Source organism: Lytechinus pictus, chromosome 10, assembly GCF_037042905.1.
Source record: "Lytechinus pictus isolate F3 Inbred chromosome 10, Lp3.0, whole genome shotgun sequence".
Lineage (NCBI taxonomy): Eukaryota > Metazoa > Echinodermata > Echinoidea > Temnopleuroida > Toxopneustidae > Lytechinus > Lytechinus pictus.
The window spans coordinates 23,608,698-23,629,027 of NC_087254.1; the positions used below are offsets into that span (position 1 = coordinate 23,608,698).

At 38.0% G+C, this 20,330-nt stretch overlaps 1 protein-coding gene across 1 annotated transcript; it reads left to right on the plus strand.

Moving 5' to 3' along the window:
* The first annotated feature begins 611 nt into the window (after nt 1–611).
* Nucleotides 612–12,744, plus strand: LOC129270355 (acetylcholinesterase-like). Its single transcript, XM_064106149.1, has 10 exons — nt 612–868; nt 1,496–1,672; nt 3,896–4,055; nt 5,041–5,118; nt 5,734–5,852; nt 7,842–8,012; nt 8,503–8,939; nt 9,499–9,708; nt 10,806–10,987; nt 11,784–12,744. The coding sequence occupies exons 1-10, from the start codon at nt 722–724 to the stop codon at nt 11,882–11,884; spliced, it is 1,782 nt and encodes a 593-aa protein (XP_063962219.1). The 5' UTR covers nt 612–721; the 3' UTR covers nt 11,885–12,744.
* Nucleotides 12,745–20,330: the final 7,586 nt, after the last annotated feature.

Here is a 20,330-nt window from a genome sequence, read left to right on the forward strand (position 1 = left end):
ACTGATTTAGTGCATTAGATATTCATGACTGCAACTTATTTCATTATAAAGGAGACACATTATTCACACATGTATGTATAAAATGAAACAACTATGATAATGTATTAACATAAGAAAAGTGAAAGTGGGGATGTGACATCATCAGCCCACCTAATGAATACGGTATTCATGATGACGTGCATATAACTATTTTCACAAAAAATGCTAAACTTTAATATTCAATCATTTGTTATTCGATTTTGATGAAATTTTCAGCATTTTGTTCTGTAAATTTTACTCTATTTATTCAAATATAAATATGCATCCCTTTTAAGGCGTGGGCATGTTGAGTAAGAGATTTCTAGATTCGGGAATGGCATCGGAAAAGGTAGATGTAGAATGAAGAGAGTGCTTTTGTTTTTTTGTTTTTGGTGAAAGAATGAAGAGACAATATGAAGGAATTACAGTTGACAGTGGTTTGTAAGTTTCAACTAGTATCCAATAATGTATGTTTTCATAAACATGCAGCAAATACAAGGCCCGGATACAAGGGTATCAAAGTCATGTTATTATTATTTTAACGGTGAACGTGCAAGTCGATACTCCTTTTAATAGGAAGTCGTGCCTCGTCCAGAAACGCGAGGGCCTAATCTGTCACATTTGACTGACATGCAGTCACCAGAAGGCCTTTCTTTTATTGGGTAGGCCTACTTTCTGAAAATCATAAATCATAATATACAAGATGATGAGGTCTACTTTAATCATCTTAGCTTTGTTCTCATTGAACACGTCTGCCCAGCCCATTGTAAGACTACATGAAGGATTAATTGAGGGAAAGACAGTCTTATTTAATGAGCGAAATATCAGTCAACTCGTCGATGTCTTTCTGGTAAGTTAATTGTTGTCTTATATTAAACCCCGGCTTATAACCAGAATCGCCCCTTTTAAATGATTTCACATTCGCCTTTTAAATGGTATATTATTTTCATCCCTCTTTGAGCATAATGATTACACAACACTCAAAATAACAATGGTGATAGTAATAATATCATTATTATCACTATATCATTATAATTATTATTATTATCATTGTTTTCATTGTTATTCTAACCATTTTCGTATCGTTATTACAGGTGTCGTAGTTTATTGTAAGCCATATTTATAGCAACTCGAGTCTTCCAGAAAACGGTTGTAGGATGCGGCGGACAAAGAAAAGTAAAATAAAGCATCAAGCATGATGAAAATAAACGAAAGGAAAGATTGCAGACTTCATTACAGATTATAGTCTGCTTTTAGAATTCCTCTTTTAAGCTGCCTAATTTGGTTTATCAATATTATAGGGCATAACATTGTTTGTATTATGTTTCTTGCTCGTCAACAATAGACTATTTGAGTTATGAGCCAACTTAACCTGTTAGAACAAAATTTAATAATCGATGAAACGATTGGTAAATGAAGGATGCGATAAAAGTGATTAAATGAATTGTCAAACGATTCATATTTTTATGTCGTGCAGGGGGTTCCATTTGCCGAACCGCCTATACGTTTTGGTGCACCGGTCCCTAAGACTCCATGGAGCGGCGTCCTGGACACCACATCCTTCAAACCAGCTTGTATGCAAACACGAAAGAAAGCATTACCCAATGTAGATGAAGATTGTCTCTACTTGAATGTGTATTCCCCAAACCCTAAGGTAAGCCCAGAGGCCAGGGCCCCGTCTTACAAAGAGTTACGATTGATCCAATCAATCGTAACTCTATGGAAATCCATCAGTGTCATAATTTTTTCTACAGGAAATTTGCAAAATGTCCTTTGTAAACAAAGGAGAACACACCAAATTGTCAAGAAATCAATGAATTTATGGATGTACATTCATATATAGAGGAAAATTTTGAGCAAACTTGCATTCTATATGTTGACTTTGCTGGCTTTCCATAGTTGCGATTGATCTGATCAATCACAACTCTTTGTAAGACGGGGTCCTGATCTACCGAAGATATTAGGACTAAATAGTCTACAGTCACACCAACTAAAGCGACTCCAAACCGACCGATAATAAACCATTCGAAATAACTAATAGCTTTGATAGGTCTGGAGTCCGTGTCATCGTTATGACTGTAGCATAGTAGTGTTGAAATTTAACAAATTTGACTCGGTCCAATAAGATGGATGTATTTTACTGCTATACATTGACATCGTTTAGCGCTCAAGATCATTCTCTTAGAATACCTCGATGATTTATACATTGGTTATAACTTATAATCTTTTAAAAATATATGCACGATGCAAGCTGAATACACAAGGGATTGGGCAAGAAAACAAACCCCTCTTATGATGTCTAGCCATTTTTGTAATTCATGAATTCTGTTTGCGCAATCAACGTAGGATAAAGGGATTTTTTAAAGTTCATACACCGGTCATAAATAAAAGGAAATTAATATAATAAGAGATGCCGATATGATGACGACAAGGTTGACGTTGATGTTGTTAAAGGGGAATCCAACCCAAATAAAAAATTGTTTTTATAAGGAAAAGAAAAATCAGACAAGTTGATAGGTGAAAGTTTGAACAATATTGGACAAACAACAAGAAAGTTATGAATTTTTAAAAGTTGTAAATATTGGTAATCACTGTACCCATGGAGACTTCAAATTGGCCGCATATGGGATGTCATAGTGATGTAAGGCAAGGACTACTCTTCCATGTACTCCAATTCATATTATGGCGAAAATGTGATTTTTCCCAAAAGTTTTATTTCAAATCAATATTTTTCTTTCATGAGGACATAAAACAATATACTACCTGGGTTATATTTAGATTACTGCCCCAGGGGAATGGGTACTTAGGAGAAAACCACTAATCCCTGATAATAAAGTACATGGCCTATGGGAAAGTTGTCCTTGCCCCTTGTCATAATTTACTTATCCAGTTGCCAATTTGAAATCTACATAGTATTAGTGATCTCAATTTTAAAGCAGCTATAACTTTCTTATTGCTTGTCCGATTTCTTTCAAACTTTCACCATTCTGTTTAATTTATTTTTCTCCTTCCCAACACAACATTTAATGGCCAAGGCTGGATTCCCCTTTAATAATAGGGAGTTTTAAAGCGATTCAGAACAAATTCGAGAGCACATAAAATGTTTTGAAATAGCTCGTAAAATGACAAAGACAGATGGGAGGTCTTTGTCGAAAACTGCTGATGCGGAACATCAGTTTCGTCTTTAGTTTCGGGGATGAAGAAAAATGTAGATATGTCGTTTGTCTAGAGTCTAGGAGGAAACTGCTGTTTTGATCCACCAACTTTCGACAAAGACTTCTTGGATGTTCTTTGTCATGAAGGGCATTCGACAATACATTTACTATGTTCTTGAACTCGTCGTGCGTCGAGGAGAGAGAAACCCCTGATGGCGATGGTAGAGGTGGTGAACAGGGGAGCGTTTCATCAAGATTTTTGTCCGACAAGTTGTCAGATCTGACATCTTTCCTTGATTTTGATTGGCTGTGAGGCACTGTTACTATGGTAACTGTCGGATAAAAGAGGACTTGTCGGATAAAACGTCCGACAAGTCCTTTCATGAAACGCTCCCCAGGTGGTAATGGTAGTGATCACGACGACGACGATGATCAAGAACATTATTGTTAGCGCCATTTATTATTATCATCTATGCTGGGGCCACAGCTCTCCAAGTTCTATAAGGGGAAGCCACAATGTTTGTGGACTATTATAGACCAACTCGATAAGATCTCGATCGCAATTTTAGCAAAACATTTAGTATTATCATGTCATCATAATCATAAAATTATATTGAACTCTCGAAAGATGTAATCCAACTCCGAAACGACTGGTCCCTCGTCCCTCTGAGATGAGTGTGATGATAGGGACCAGATGCATGTCTTCTTTTCTTTTTACATAGCCCAGCCAAGCTGCAGTACTTGTTTATATACATGGTGGGACATTCAGAGCCGGTACAGCAATGAGACCCCACTCCTATGGAGTTCCATTGGTTGCCGTCGGGAATGTTATTCTGGTCACCATCAATTACAGACTCGGCATATTCTCAAGATTTTCAACAGGTTGGTGTGAAAAAAGCTTTCGTGATGTGTGAGTTTGTTTGCAACAACAGATACCCCCCTAGTTTTTAAGATTGTTCCTGATTAATTTAACTCTTCTAGGAGAACCCAATACAGCTTCTCATAGTCTTGTCATACACGCGGTGACAGAGCCAAATATTAATGAATACACAATTATTGTTTCATTTATATACTGATTCTTTCATCAATTTTAATTGATTGATTGAAATACGAGTTCCATTTGTTTTGCATATCACTAGAGAGAAAATATTTATTTCCAACTTCAAGCAAACACGAACACAGGAAGAGAGAAAAAACTGGTAAGTTACTTCCACAGAAGGTTGCTGACGACTTTCCCTTTTGTTGTGGTGTTTGCCCTTCGAATGACAGAGATCGGAAATATTTTTTGCATGTGCAAACCACATTACAAGGTTGCCCTTTTTCGGTTCTGTCAAATCTATTGGCCCACCTTACCTCTCTCCAGTGGCGTCATGAACAAAGAATTTTGAAGGGGCCTGATATGTCGTATATTGGATAAAATTTGTTGTAAAATAAGTTGCGAGCGAACGAAAATGTAATAACATCAATTCAATTTTGTGATAGACTTTGACATTATATATACAGAAAATAATATCATATTTCACCCTTCTATCTTTCCTTTTCTCTTTTTTTATCTTGGTCATGAACACTTTTAAATTTTTTTTTTGGGGGGCAATCACCCTCAAGCCCCCATCTGTACGTCACTGCCTCTCCCAGGCGCATGTCGGGGGGGGGGGGGGCGGGCATTTCGTCCCTGTTTTTTTTTTTTTTTTACTTCATCGGTATCATCCCGTTTTATCCAGTGTAATAATATTGGTACCATGTGACGAGTGGAACAGAGACCATTTGATACATTTTGCTTCATGTTTCGAATATTTCAGATATATTTGTATACAATTCCATCATGACATGAATTCACTATACAACTCTAACTTTTCTTTTTATACAGGGACCTATGAGGCACGTGGTAACTATGGAATGCTAGATCAGGTAGAAGCGTTGCGATGGATACAACGGAATATTGGAGGTATATCGGAATATATTGTTGGATATACGAGTTAGGGGTTGTTAAACCAATTTATCTATAGTGCCTCTCGTGAAAACAGATACAGAGTGAGGGTTATTCTATATTAATAAAAGTCAATTAAACCCAATTCCAATGATATCTTAAGACAACGTAAAAAATACAAGATATAGTAAATACAGATTTAAAAAAGTAAACTATCAAATAATTTGTGGATTTGTTTTCGTATGACGAATTAAATCTAAAAAGGATTCCGTCTCTCTGTTAAGGCTCCAGTCAAATTCAATAATGATGAAAGCTGATGTGTACCAATATTCGCATTATAAAATAATTGTGGGATAACACCATGACAAGTGCTGTCTCTTGAGAATCATTAAGATATTGAACTGTGCCAAGCATGGTTTGCTTTAATCTTTCGACATGTTCAATAATTGATTTAAAATCTACATTTTATGGAGCACTATAATCTTGGTGATATCGACGATTTTGAAGAGCAGTTTTTTTATGCGCTTCATCATTCATCTCCATTCAACAAAAATAATGATTATTGCAGTGCAGGTTTCAAACAATTTCTTGATAGTAATTTGTAATCTCTCGTCTGGTCGACTTTCATTCAAGCTTTTGGAGGAGACGGTGATCAGGTGACCCTAATGGGTTTCAGCGCTGGCGCTGGGAGTGTAAACTTTCATTTGCTCTCCAGGTTGAGCCGAGGTCTTTTCAGTCAAGCAATAATGCAGGTATTTACTTATTCTTAATTTGATTGCTACATCAGGCAAAGGACGGCCGCAAATGGTGACCAAGCGGACCAAGCCAAAATTTTCAAGATATAGTTTGCTATATCATAGGTCCATTATTACAAAAACACTGTCATATATTCAGTGGCGTACCTAGGATTTTCCACCGGGGGGGGGGGGCAAAACAAAACCGTCCGCCACAAAATTTGACAAGCAAAAAAAAAAAAAAAGGTCTTCAATCACAAATTAAGGATTTCGTACCAGAAAAAAATTTAACAAGCAAAAAAAAAAAAAAGAGCTTCAAACTCGTCAGGGGGGGGGGGCAATAAAGGTCTTCAAGCTCGTCAGGGGGGGGCAGGGATACGTCCTTTGCATTGGTTGTGGCTCGTCAGGGGGGCAGACTGCCCCCTCTGCCCCCCCCCCCCCCCGTAGGTACGCTAGTGCATATATTGCCACTAGGTTCAGTACAAATTTTGGTGTGATAAGATTTTGGGAAATATGAACTCTCCATGAAAATTTATCTCCCCACCCCTTCCCCGTCAGGTCCTTGTCTGTGTGGGCTATTAAAACTTAACAACAGAAATCTTTCAATTATTCTGCGGTAGGGAACACCAAGGCAAATAGTGGCGTCACTGGTATATGTATATTTTTTTTTATTGAAATCATATATTAAAATCACAATTTTACTTTAATCCAAGTTCGTCTTGGTAATTCCTTATAGGAATTCAGGCGATTAAAAAAGAATAGTCCAACGGTCAAACATTTCTCTTTATTTCGGTTGGTTTATTCTTCTTCGAATTCATCTGTTCCAGTGGGCCGGGAACGATTTTTGGGGTGGGGATGCTGAAGGCAAAAAAAAAGTGTTTCAAGACAACATTTTGGTAATTTTCCATACATTTTTCCAAATCTACACACCTACCTCTAGGGGTGCTGCCTATGGAAAATAATACACTCAGCACCCCCTGGGGAAAATCTTCACCCTTGCTTCACAGGGCCATGATCTGTTACAGAAATCATGGAAATTAACAACCCTTGGTAAACAAGGGTATAGAGAAAAAATGTCCTCGTTTAATGAACTTAATTCAAGATGTAACATAAAGTGTCGTCATAATGATGAAACTTAAAAATACTCTTACAATTGATTAAAAAACCGACGAACTTTGGTCACGCTATTGTATGCCTTACTCCAACACCAATCGAGTATATCGACGACGATTTGACTTTTGCCCACTGCACTGATTTGTCTGTTTGACTTTTTACTGAATTGGACGCAAAATGACGTAATTGATTGGACAAAATCAATGAGACGATATTCATAATACGCGAGCACTCTTAAAATGTTGGGCAACATACTGTCCACACAACAATTGGTTAAAAAAATTATCCAACTCTGGGTAGTGTTCAACCAATACTGTGTAGTTTTCACCCAAAAGCATACATTATTGGTTTAAAACTACCCAGAATTTGATAAAGTTTTAACCAATAAGCCAGTTCGTAGTTCCTTTCTGCGCATGATCAAAAGATTATACGCATGATCAGATGAAGGTCATTTGTACTAAAGTGACATGGTGGTTTAAAATCTAATGAGATAAGCACCAACTTTGATGTCTTGATTATTCATATATTCTTTTGAATTGTGGTTTTCATTTACATCCACAAAAAACAACAACGCGTCCACGAACGACTGGTTTTCACAGTTTGCCAAGTACATTGTGCAACGTGCTATGAAATGCATTCAAAGTAGGAATGCAACAAATACCTTCATAAAGTGTTCATTGGTGTGCTATTCTAGTCACCTGGTCTATTCAATTTCTTCATCCTGCTATGTAAGGCAAGCTTACGTAATATTTTGCTTTGAAATCTGCCTATCATAATGAAAGAAATGAAAGGTCATTTGACCGAAAATTGTCCATGAGTAACTACGAACTGGTCTATTGTTGTGTTGACAGTATGTTGCCCAACATTTTTAAGAATGTATAATTTTTTTTCTAGAGTGGTAACGTTTTCTCTCCGTGGGCATTCAAGAATGTTACACCAGAAGAGGATCGTAAAAAAGCAGAGCAACTTGGCCTTTCAATGGGATGCCCAACGACTTCTATACCTGATATGATTGAATGCTTAAGAACGACAAAAGCCACTATTCTCACGACGACAGCAAACACGGTATTCTAAATGTTTAACCTCAATCCTATACCAGGGGAATGGCCAACTATGAAACCGCAAATAGAACCACGTGATCAGATGATCATTCAAACACCTTACCTAATCCTGTAGTCACTCTAAGAAAAACAATTCAAATCAACTTATTATATGTCATTGGAAATGAAAAATATCAAAGAAATATCTTTGATCCAAACATGTCAATTTAATTTTTTTAGGAAATGCAAAATTGTATTTCTGTTCTATTTGAAAATATAAGAACTTCATAACTTATGTTCTGAAAATCGGGTTGTTGATCGTCAAGGTGTTGATGTATACGGTTCTGAAAAATGACTGAAACTGATCGACATTCCACTCTTTATGAACCAATGCATTTTACCCTTCAAGATATTTGAAATCATATAACGATTTCAGAGCTTAGAGTTCTTCACCTACACAATAGCAACTAATCATTCATTAACGGAAACCTGCATATAAAATTTCTTTGAATTAGATCTATAACAGCGAATATCCAATCCACGTGGACGGTCTCTTCCTAGAGGACACGCCATCAAATCTATATAGGTTGGGCGAATTTAAAGTGTGTCCTCTTCTCGCAGGATATAGTAGAGATGAAGGCACTACCACTCTTCGCTCCTTCTACCGGGAACATCTGCACCAACGATACCGTCCTCAAACCAACCTGAAGACTGCACAAGATCACGTGATATCTATGATGGCTCTGATTGGTTACAATGGAACTATTCTACGTGACGCAGCTTTAGAGCTGTACACGGATTGGTCCAAAGCTGCTGATGGAGATTTCACTCGGACCTACATTGATGTCTACACTGATGTGTTCTATGCATGCACCACGGACAGGGTCATTCGAGCTCACTCATCGGAGAGGTCTAAAATCTTCAAGTACATATTCACCCATGAACCAACAGTGTTAGTCAGAATTTGATCATTCAATTTCGATAATCATGATGGGTGGTAAAATCAGATGTGTTGAGGTCGAGTTTTTATGTTTCAAAATCGACTCGACGGCCCTCCCATGACTTTTGTGTCCCCTTTGGCGTACAGACAACCTGATGCATGGCCTTTGGTTTTCTCCCTTTTTTTAAGATAAATCATTCTAACGAACCACTGAGTGCACTCGCTCAAAGTGTAATATGAGTAAAAACGGCAATGAGAATGTCGACAACTAGAAGGGGGGAATCATTATAAACTATACAAACTAGAACTTCCAAATCATAAGGCCTGTGTGTCAAATGATGTTTACTTCTCTATACCCATGATACTGTGATTACTGTCATGACCGTAGACCTGCGTGTCGAAAATCGTAAATTTATTTTGAATCTGCTTCAGCCAGGCGGGTCCAATCTTTCTTCTATCATGTCTATTATCTCTATCAGCTTTAAGTGGTCATAATACTCTTACATGTTATATGGGTTTTACTCGCCCATAATGATCATGCTCCATATATATCTGTCATTGTTGCTTACAGGAGTAAGCCAATCTTACATCACGGCATAGCAGATGTGTCCATGACCCTTCCGACTCCCTGGTTAAACGCGACTCATGGGGCAGATACAATGTACGTCTTCGGAAGGCATTTCATGAAGGAGTTTCAAAATCCTTTATTCAACTACACAGAAGAGAACAAGGCCCTTTCTGTCCAGATAATGAAATATTGGACTAACTTTGCAAAGTCAAGGTAAGATATTTATAACTAGTATTGCTATATATCCGTTACGACCTTTATACTAGGCTTAATTAGGATGCGCGGCTATTTTATACAGAATTTCCGTCAATCGGTAGAGTACTCTCACGCACTATATACGCGTAATTCGAAGGTCAAGTTTGAAGTTCACTCTTCCTTTATACCTCAGTCACATTTGCTCTACGGTGGCCGTACGAGTCGAAAACAGCCATTTTAACATTTCTTTTTTTTGTATTAGCTACAAGGTGGTTTGAATAGAAATGAATAAAACAGTTGTTTTCGACTCGCCGTACGGCCGCCGTTGAGCAAATGTGACTGAGGTATTAATCATCTCAACTTTTTACTTGGGGTGGACTTGGCATTAATAGGCATTTCCCCCCCCCCCCCCGATCAATCTCCTATAAATTATGTGGGACTAATACGGTTAGGCGCGAGTCTCTTTATAAATTATAATCCAGAGTTGTGCAGGTGTTCGATCGCTGAAAACTGTAAACTCAACATTTAATAATCCGCAAAGGAAGTCACTAAAATATAGGGTAAGTGTCATGCCCCGTCTTCTCAGAGTATTTTTTTAATTGATTTTTTTACTTTTCGCTTTTTCAAAATGCACATTCATGATTCTAGTATAGTAAACTATCATTGAGAATAAAAGTGTTATAAGAAATCACTAGGTCGACTATTATCATTAATTTATACTTTCAGATTAAAAGCACACTTATTACAACCCAAATTGATATCAGGTAGAAATAAATCATTCTAATATTTCGGTAATCGATACTCGGCAAAAAGTTGGCGTTTTTGTTATATGGGGGCGTCGTGGTCTAGTGGTTAAGACTCTCGTCTTTCAATCTGAAGGACGTGGGTTCGATTCCAAGCCATATCGTGTTTTCCTTCAGCAAGAACTTTACTCACATTGTGTTGCACTCAACCCAGGTGAGGTAAATGACTACCAGCAAGAAGTAAATCCTCAAGAAGCTGTACGCACCGGAATCGGTAGACTAGCTTAGCTGGGGTAATATAGGATCGCCTTGAGCGCATAGCAAGACGGATATGTGGCTATACAAATTCTATATTATTTATTTACATTTCAGTGATCCTAACAAGTCGAGTAGAGATGATCTGATAGATGATGAAATTGAACCTTGGTTTCCATTCACAACGGATGGCTTAATACACAAAGAACTATCTCCTACTCTTAGAAATGGCAGGGCAGCAAGGGCCAAGGAATGCCACTTCTTAAACGTCTACATGCCGCAGTTGAAATCAGCAACGAGTAAGTGATGTAAATTCGCTTTTTTAAACGTAAAAAAGCACACTCTTACAAATTTTGGCAAATTTCCTTATTGTTGGTTTGATTTTTGCCCCAAACTGCGCACAACATTTCCAAGCGTGTTTAAAGTCACTGACCACTTAAAAGAAAATATTACAAACATTTGGTCACATTTTTACCAAACAGTCGAGGTCTGTGGTCACATTTATGTTGGGGTAAAATTAACCTTTCCTTTCGGTAAATCATGTTCAGGGTTAATTGGTTTTGCTTAAACTTACAACAACATGTGTGTTAATTATGTGTCAATGTATTTTGATTATTGATCAATGAGAAACAAAAAATGTCGGGTAATCAACTCACCCAAAAATGTGTGAATTTAGTGACCGATTACTTTGTGCAATAACTGTATAAATGTTTAATGAACGGCGTACGACATAAATATAATTGGTTAGATATTATAATGATTTCAACATTTAATTCAATCTTAAACGTGCTATTTAATTTGAATATCACACCAATAAATACGAATTTTTGCATTTTAGAAAATCTATCCCTGGAACTTACCCTTTTGAAATGAGTGAAAAGTTTACGAAAACAAGAGTTGAAATCAGGAGGGGAAATATCTCAGTCGTTTTCAGTGGGCTCATTGATTCACAACACATCATCTCTCGGGTCACCTTTACTTAAATTGTCTCCTGAAATTGGTAAACATCTTCACCCATCTGCCTAATAAAATGCATTCATTTATACTTGTTAATGAATTCTCAACGAATTGTTCTCATTTCCCGTTTTCTATCAGAATCTATAACGGAGGACGAACAGCAATGGAAGCAGGATTATAAATCGTGGCAAGAGTATTTCATCTCTTGGAGGGACCGATTTGAACATCTCAATGAATAACTTTTATGTGATCCATTTCTGGACGGTATACACCAGCTTTCACCAATCGAATGAATAATATTTTTATATATTTTTATAGGCTGAGTAAACCATATTATTTGGTAAATTAACTGAATGAAGCGAGCAAAACAGCGAACATTATTTTCATTAAGATCAAATTTAGATATGAAAGAAATTGATGTCATTTTATTGTTTTTGTTCATTTTCCAGCGGAGCGTTTTATGAAAGGACTTTTCGGACGTTTTATCAACAAAAACGTCAAATTTTCTAGGCCCCCAAGTCTCGTTTTATCCGATAGTTACCAGTAAACATGCTTCTCAGCCAATCAAAATAAAAAAAAGTTGTCAGATGTCGGACGAAAATGTTGATGAAACACTCCCCAGGATTTCACAAACAGTAAAATGCGTAACATTTGAGACAGGAAATTCACTGAACTTCTAGTGAGTATGAAATGTTTCAATTTTCGTATATAAATTTATCGGATAATAAAATAAAAAGTGGAGCGCCTCTGGCAGTCTCACCTGCATCGCGCGATTCAATATAGCAGCAGTGCTGATTTTGAAAACTACTATAAAATAATTATTCACAAAAAACACCATTCATAATAATGATACAATACTACGTTCATTGACAATTAAAGTCATTTGGCCTTGATCATACGACCTAAGACTTGTCACTTTGTCAGTGATACTTGATTACCCCTATATCCACATTTTTAAAACTATATCTATAAACTTTGAAAGTTATGACAATCTAATAATTACCTCCAAAATGGCCAAAGTTCGTTGACCATAAATGGCCTTTGACCTTGATCATGTGACCTGAAACTCGCACAGGATGTTCAATGATACTTGATTACTCTTATGTCAAAGTTTGTTTAATCAGATCCATTAACTTTCAAAGTTATGATGGTAATTCAACAGATACCCCCAAATCGGCCAAAGTTCATTGACCCTAAATGACCTTTGACCTTGGTCATGTGACTTGAAACTCAGGCAGGGTGTTCAGTAATACTTTATTAAGCTTATGTCCAAGTTTCATGAACTAGGTTCATATATTTTTTAAGTTATGATGACATTTCAAAAACTTTAACTTAGGTTAAGATTTTGATGTTGATTCCCCCAACATGGTCCAAGTTCATTGACCCTAAATGACCTTTGATCTTGGTCATGTGACCCTGACCCGAAACTCGGGCAGGATGTTCAGTAATACTTTATTAACCTTATGGCCAAGTTTCATGAACTAGGTCTATATACTTTCTAAGTTATGCTGTCATGTCAAAAACTTAACCTTCGGTTAAGATTTGGTGTTAACGCCTCCGCCGCCAAATTGGCGCCTATATATAATCTCACTCTGCTTCGCAGGCGAGACAAAAATAAAGATAAAACATGCAAGAAAGCAAAGAATTGCGTTACGTTACGAAAATGCTGCCCTTTAAACTTTTCAAAGACTAGTTTAGATGCATTCACCTCCAAAAGGGGCGGGGCGCAAAATCCTCTTAAACATTATTGTTCGTTTATTTCTTCATTCAGTTTTATTTTTTAACGAATCTTCGGCCTTTAAAAGAATTGCCGCCCTCAGAGGTTACGTTTCTTCCAATCAACGTTTAACCTTAACAAATGCAAACTCTAACCGTGGGCTAGGATGGTTCCACAAAAAGGAAGTTAAAGTTTACTATATAGGGCACGCAACATTGTGCTTCGCTGAGAGGAATTGTGCGAGAGCAAAGCAACCTAACTTAACAAAAAACAAAATCTGTGCCCTTCAAAGCTTATAACAAGTGGAACGCCTCTGGCAGTCTCGCCTGCATTACGCGATTTAATATAGCAGCAGTGCTAACTTTGAAAACGACTATAAAATAATCATTCACAAAAACACCATTCACATAATGACATAATACCACGTTCATTGACCATATAGATGACATTTGAACGCATACTTAAGACTGTCAACTACACCCATGTCCACATTTCATTCACTCTATCCATAAACTTTCAAAGTTATGATGGCAATTCAACAATTACCCCAACATGGCCTAAGTTTATTGACCTTAAATGACCTTTCACCATGGTCATGTGACCTGAAACTCGAACAGGATGTTCAGTGATACTCGATTACTCGTATGTACAAGTTTTATGAACAAGATCCATAAACCTTCAGAGTTAGGATGGTAATTTAACAAATACCCCCAACACGGCCAAAGTTCATTGACCTTAAATGACCATTGGCCATGGTTTTGTGACCTGAAACTCAAAGGGGATGTTCATGCAGTGATACTTGATTACTCTTATATCCCAGGTTTTATGAAATAGATCCATAAACTTCAGAGTTAGGATGGTAATTTAACAAATACCCCCAACACGGCCAAAGTTCATTGACCTTAAATGACCTTTCACCATGGTCATGTGACCTGAAACTCGTACAGGATGTTCAGTGATACTCGATTACTCTTATGTCCAAGTTTTATGAACTAGATCCATAAACCTCCAGAGTTAGGATGGTAATTTAACAAAGACCCCCAACACGGCCAAAGTTCATTGACCTTAAATGACCGTTGACCATGGTACCTGAAACTCGCACAGGATATTCAATGGTACTTGATTAACCTAATGTCCAAGTTTCATGAACTAGATCCATAGATTTTCAAAGTTATGATAGTAATTCAACAAATACCCCCAACTTGACCAAAGTTCCCAGGTTTTATGAAATAGATCCATAAACTTCAGAGTTAGGATGGTAATTTAACAAATACCCCCAACACGGCCAAAGTTCATTGACCTTAAATGACCTTTCACCATGGTCATGTGACCTGAAACTCGTACAGGATGTTCAGTGATACTCGATTACTCTTATGTCCAAGTTTTATGAACTAGATCCATAAACCTCCAGAGTTATGACGGTAATTCAACAAATACCCCCAACTTGGCCAAAGTTCATTGACCCTAAATGACCTTTGACCTTGGCTATGTGACCTGAAACTCAGGAAGGATGTTCACTAATACTTGATTAACCTTATGTCCAAGTTTCATGAACTAGATCCATAGATTTTCAAAGTTATGATAGTAATTCAACAAATACCCCCAACTTGACCAAAGTTCATTGCCCCCAAATGACCTTTGACCTTGGTCATGTGACCTGAAACTCGAGCAGGATGTTCACTAATACTTGATTAACCTTATACCCAAGTTTCATGAACTAGGTCCATATACTTTCTAAGTTATGATGTCATTTCAAAAACTTAACCTTCGGTTAAGATTTTGAAAATAATTCTCCCAACATGGTCAAAGTTTATTGACCCTAAATGACCTTAGTCATGTGACCTGAAACTCAGGCAGGATGTTCAGTAATACTTGATTAACCTTATGTCCAAGTTTCATGAACTAGGTCCATACACTTTCTAAGTTATGATGTCATTTCAAAAACTTTACCTTAGGTTAAGATTTGATGTTGACGCCGCCGCCGCACAGTGGGCCAGGAGAGAGCAAAAGTGCGCCAAAACTAATTTTTGGTCATGGAACAAATTTTGTTTTTTTCATGTTCTAAGCAAAGATAAGAACCTGTAGAATGCCTCCATACAATATTTCTCCATTAAATTGATTTTTAGTTGCCCATTTTTATTCAATATTACCGGGAAATGACTCTTTACGGCTACCGCATGTGTAAATGACACGTTTTAGATATTTCACTGTTTTAACAAAACGGATTGCTTAATTTATTTCTAATTCACGGTGCTCTTTGATGAATGATTGTTTTAAGTGATCAAAGATTTTCAAGATAAAATGATAATCCCTTCAGAGGCAATTTTGGACGAAACCATTTCACAATGGGGGGTTTTATCAACTTTTTTTTTTCATGAGCATTTCTTTTACAAATTGCTGCCGATTGCTGCGCTGTAAATACCATGACGGTCTCTGTTATAGTTTATGCTTTACACTGATACCAAATTTAGCTGCATATACGTGCATTTTCTGGAGATATAACCAATTTTTCAACCACATGTTCGCCGTATTTATCACAAAAATCGTTCCAAGTTAGTGTCCCATTATGCGCGTGCCGAACGTTGCGGGTGACTAAACAAACTCCCCGTCGCGTGCTAGGAGAGAGAGAGATAGGGGGGGGGGGGGTGTCTGGCTCAAGTGTCTGGCTCTTGTGACTGGTGTCTGCCTTTGAAATATTTTCGTTAAACATCCGTAAAGGCAAGCTTTCATTTCCAATTCCACTAACTGTATGATAATACATGTAACACAACTTCATTTTTATGCCAAACTGTTCCATCCCGTGTTCCATATCTGATATGCTGTCATCCTGAGAAGATTAATTCTTAAGGTAAGATTCCCGGGTAGAATATATATATTTGTTTTGTTGTTCATAAACCAAGTAGGGGCTACTCTATATCGCTATAACACACATGACTAGGGATGTGATAGGTCCCACGCAGTTTTCTGACAAAATATGACATGTGTATAGGACAGAGATGGGATCCCGGGGGGGGCACTCAGTATATAATGCATAGTGGGTATGTGCCGCGGAGGGGACCCCCATTTTCACACTCAAATTTCCGTTCCGAGGCATAGCATTTTTGTCTTATTGAGACAAAAAACAAAGAAAGCCGCTCCAAGGCATAGCAATTTGTTCTTATCGAGAAAAAAAGAAGAAAGAAATCCGCTCCAAAGCTTCGCATATTTTTCGTTACGCCGTTCCGGTCGCATTGATCCGCTGCAATTTTGGTGAAAAGCGGCCGCCGAGCGCTGTCCGACCATCGTCTCTGCGCTAGCGCACCCGGCGAAGGCCGCGCTGGATGCATCATGCACGCATGCCCGTTCCATAGGGGTACATACGCACGTACTCGCACGCTGGCGATCCGTTCCAAGGACCCCCGTTTTCACAAAATTGTAGTTCCGAATTCCGTTCCGAGGACCCTCCTTTTTACAATAAGCCCGCTCCAAGGCCCCCGTTTTTTGTCTCGCCCGCGGCACACCCCTACCACTTTTTTGGTCGAGTGCCCCCCCCGGGGATGGGATATACGTGGGCTCTATTACATGTATAAGTTGCATTATCATTATTAGTATTTATCCCCCCAAAAGGGTTTGTAACTTCACATACACGTATGAATTCGTTTATCTCTTGGCTCATTCTAAATTTGCTATAATCGTTAGTATCGATCAGGAAGGAAGTGTATATTATCATTTCAAGGATTGTTTGGTTTATGACTCTCATTGACTTTATATGTTTTCCACAGACTAATGGTAACAGGTGACATTGTGATTAGTAGCAAGTTTTTAAGAGTACAACAATCACAGCCTCTTCCCCCTGATGTTCAAAGTATGCTAAAAGATCCTCTCACCAAATACATAATAGTTGGTGAGATAGAGAGAGAGATTCTGATTCGGAATAACTTTGTATACGCCGTTCTTGGTGAAATAGGTAGGCCTTGTAGGGCCTTGTACTAATTAACCTGCAGAGGACCCGGCCTCTATTATTTATCACTGGAATCATTATTTTAAAGATTTCACTGTCCACTTCTGGTATCAATCCATTTTAATTTATGTAGTTGTGGTTAATCACTGTACCTAGGGAATGAAAATACTCCTTTTCATTTTTTTTACAATTTCACTTTGAATTTTACAATTCCGGATTCATGGTAGTCGAGGGCGCCCTCTTTAAGCGATACTCAAGTCACCAATTGAATTATTAATTTTGTACCCCGAGCACAGACTTTTCTTGTTTGTTTGCCTGTTTGTGTGTTTGCTGTTTGCTAATATTTTTAATTATTGCTGAAATTTTTCTAAAACTAGTTTCTGAAAATTTGAAACCTATTGTAGAATTAGAAACATGTAATTTTTTCTCAAATGTTAACAGCCAATCAGAAAACAGTATTTTAACTAACAAATATTTGAAAGTACTTTTATTGAATTCTACGGGTGAAATTACCCCTACGTACCAAATTTAATCGTACAAATTTGTGAATAATGGGTTTTGGCGCACTTTGGGTTCATTCTGGCCCACTGTGCGCCGTCGGAAAAGCGGCGCCTATAGTCTCGCTCTGCTATGCAGGCGAGACAAAAACTCATTTTCCGTACATTGAATTCACTTTCAAAGGGTGGGGCGTAAATTACCCCCCCCCCCCCAACTTAAGTTCGCTCCCGTCATTCAGGAGTCCCCGATGATTACTGTGAAGCTACAAAATTGGATTAGCATCTTTGATTTATTTTCTTTGCTTTCTTAAAATTGATCACTATCAGTGGCGTAGACAGGTTCGTACACCTGGGGGGGATGACTGGGCTGCCAACGCTAGTGAGGGCGCGAAGCTCCCGAGCGAGGGAGCGAAGCTCCCGAGCGAGGGAGCGAAGCGACCGAGCGGGGGGAGGGTGTGGGAGGGGGGTGTCCCCCCTCCCACGGTAAGGAGCTTTTGCAATTTTGAACTTGAAATCGTGCAATCTGATGCATACTTAATGAGGTAAAATAACACACACAAGCGCGCACGCACACGCACACACACACTCGTGTGTGCGCGCACCACACACATACTACGCCTTGAATGGACAGACATACATCGACAAGATCTACACACCGTGGCATACGAATACAGAATGGACTGACACATAGTATTGCATATTGAACCACGTACACTACGTATTTATTTATCTCTGTCAATTTTGCTGTTACACCTCTTCAGAAAAACGCAAAACTCGTGGTTATCTTTTGGTTTCCACACCACGAGATTGCGCGCACTGCAAAATATGCGCGATTAATCTTGTGGTTATCTTGTGGTTTCCAAACCACAAGAAAACCACAAAATACTTGTAAGATTTTCTTTTTTTTACCGTCTGAATTGGCTTTCACCGTGTGAATGCGGCTAATAACAATAAACACAATTACAATAATGATGAGGATTATTATTATCATCATCATAATTATTATTATTATTAATATTATAATTGTCATCATTATTATTATTACTATTATCATCATTATGAATTATTAAGTAACCAAATATCATTCCCCAAAACCTGGGGGGGGGATGATTGTACATGCCATCCCCCCCACCTTGTGAGGTGGGGGGGATGCATCCCCCTCATCCCTCCCGTTGTCTACGCCCCTGATCACTATGGTGTACACTTATAATATATACACGTTAGTTCTCAGTAATACTGGCTGACAACAATCACGAAAAAAAGACCTTCACTATTACAATAAAGAAAGAGGATGGAACTCCATGAACAGCCCGGGGGCCTGTTTCATAAAATTGGCATATTTGCACTAACAGTTAAAAGGTACTAAAATCATTCAGTTTGATTGGCTGATAATTAACTTGTTATAGAAATTGGGATTTTTTTATTAAAACAAAGTCTTTTCTGAAACAGGGCCCAGTTTTACACCCTAATGAGATTGAGAATGCTAACATGGTTAAGGTTCTTTCTTGTTCATGTCATTGCAAAATTACAAACCGGGCACCCCCCCCCCCTCCCCTTCCATCCCTGTGGTGTTTTAAGTAGTGAAAAGGGAGAAGAAACAGGAGGGGGACAGGAGGGGGACAGGGCGGGAGGAAAAGAAAAAAGAGTAAACTGTAGTAAGAGAGGTTTGTGCTAGATATCATTCAGCAATACAGAATACAAGCTGGGGGGCGTTTCATGAAAGGACTTGTCGGACGTTTTATCCGACAAGTCCCATTTTATCCGACAGTTACCATAGTAACAGTACCTCTCAGCCAATCAACATCAGAGAAAGATGTCAGATCTGACAACTTGTCCAATGAAAATGTTGATGAAACACTCCCCTGATCTTTTGAACGGTTGTAAAAAAATAAAAATGCACTTTACTGTCGCATAAGGACATCACAAAAGGGCATGTAGAGGTGTTTTACAAAAAAAAAGGAAATTTCCAACAAAATGGGAGGGCATGGGCCACTTCGGGCTGAAGGGGGGGGGGGGGGCACATGTGATTTCTGCCTCATCCAGTGATTTTTCCTTTATTCTTTACCTTGAATTAATTGCTGCTTAGTTCGATCAACACTTGGCCCAAGTTGGGCTATGTATCAATTTATGATTTAATTGGAACATCGTCTCTTATTGCCAAATATTTTATCATGACACATAGCTCATTTGACCATGGGGCAGATCAACCTGTAATTTTGATAATCAGATAAGTAAATTAAATGACAGATAAAGCAGGGCTGGCAATTTTGGGGTGGCAATTATGTTATTGCTTGCCAAAAACCTTCATTAAGTGTGTGGGAGAAATTTCCAACAAAACGTCAAATTTTTTGGGCCCCCAATACCCTTGAAGTTTGATGCAGTAAACAACATCATTTTTCAAAACAAATTAACATATTCTCAAACAGAATTGTGGGAACAAAGAACTAGATTACTGTCTGCAATATGTTATATCTTTCTGTATATTTTCAGAATTTACAAATCAAACACATGATGAATATTATACACTTATT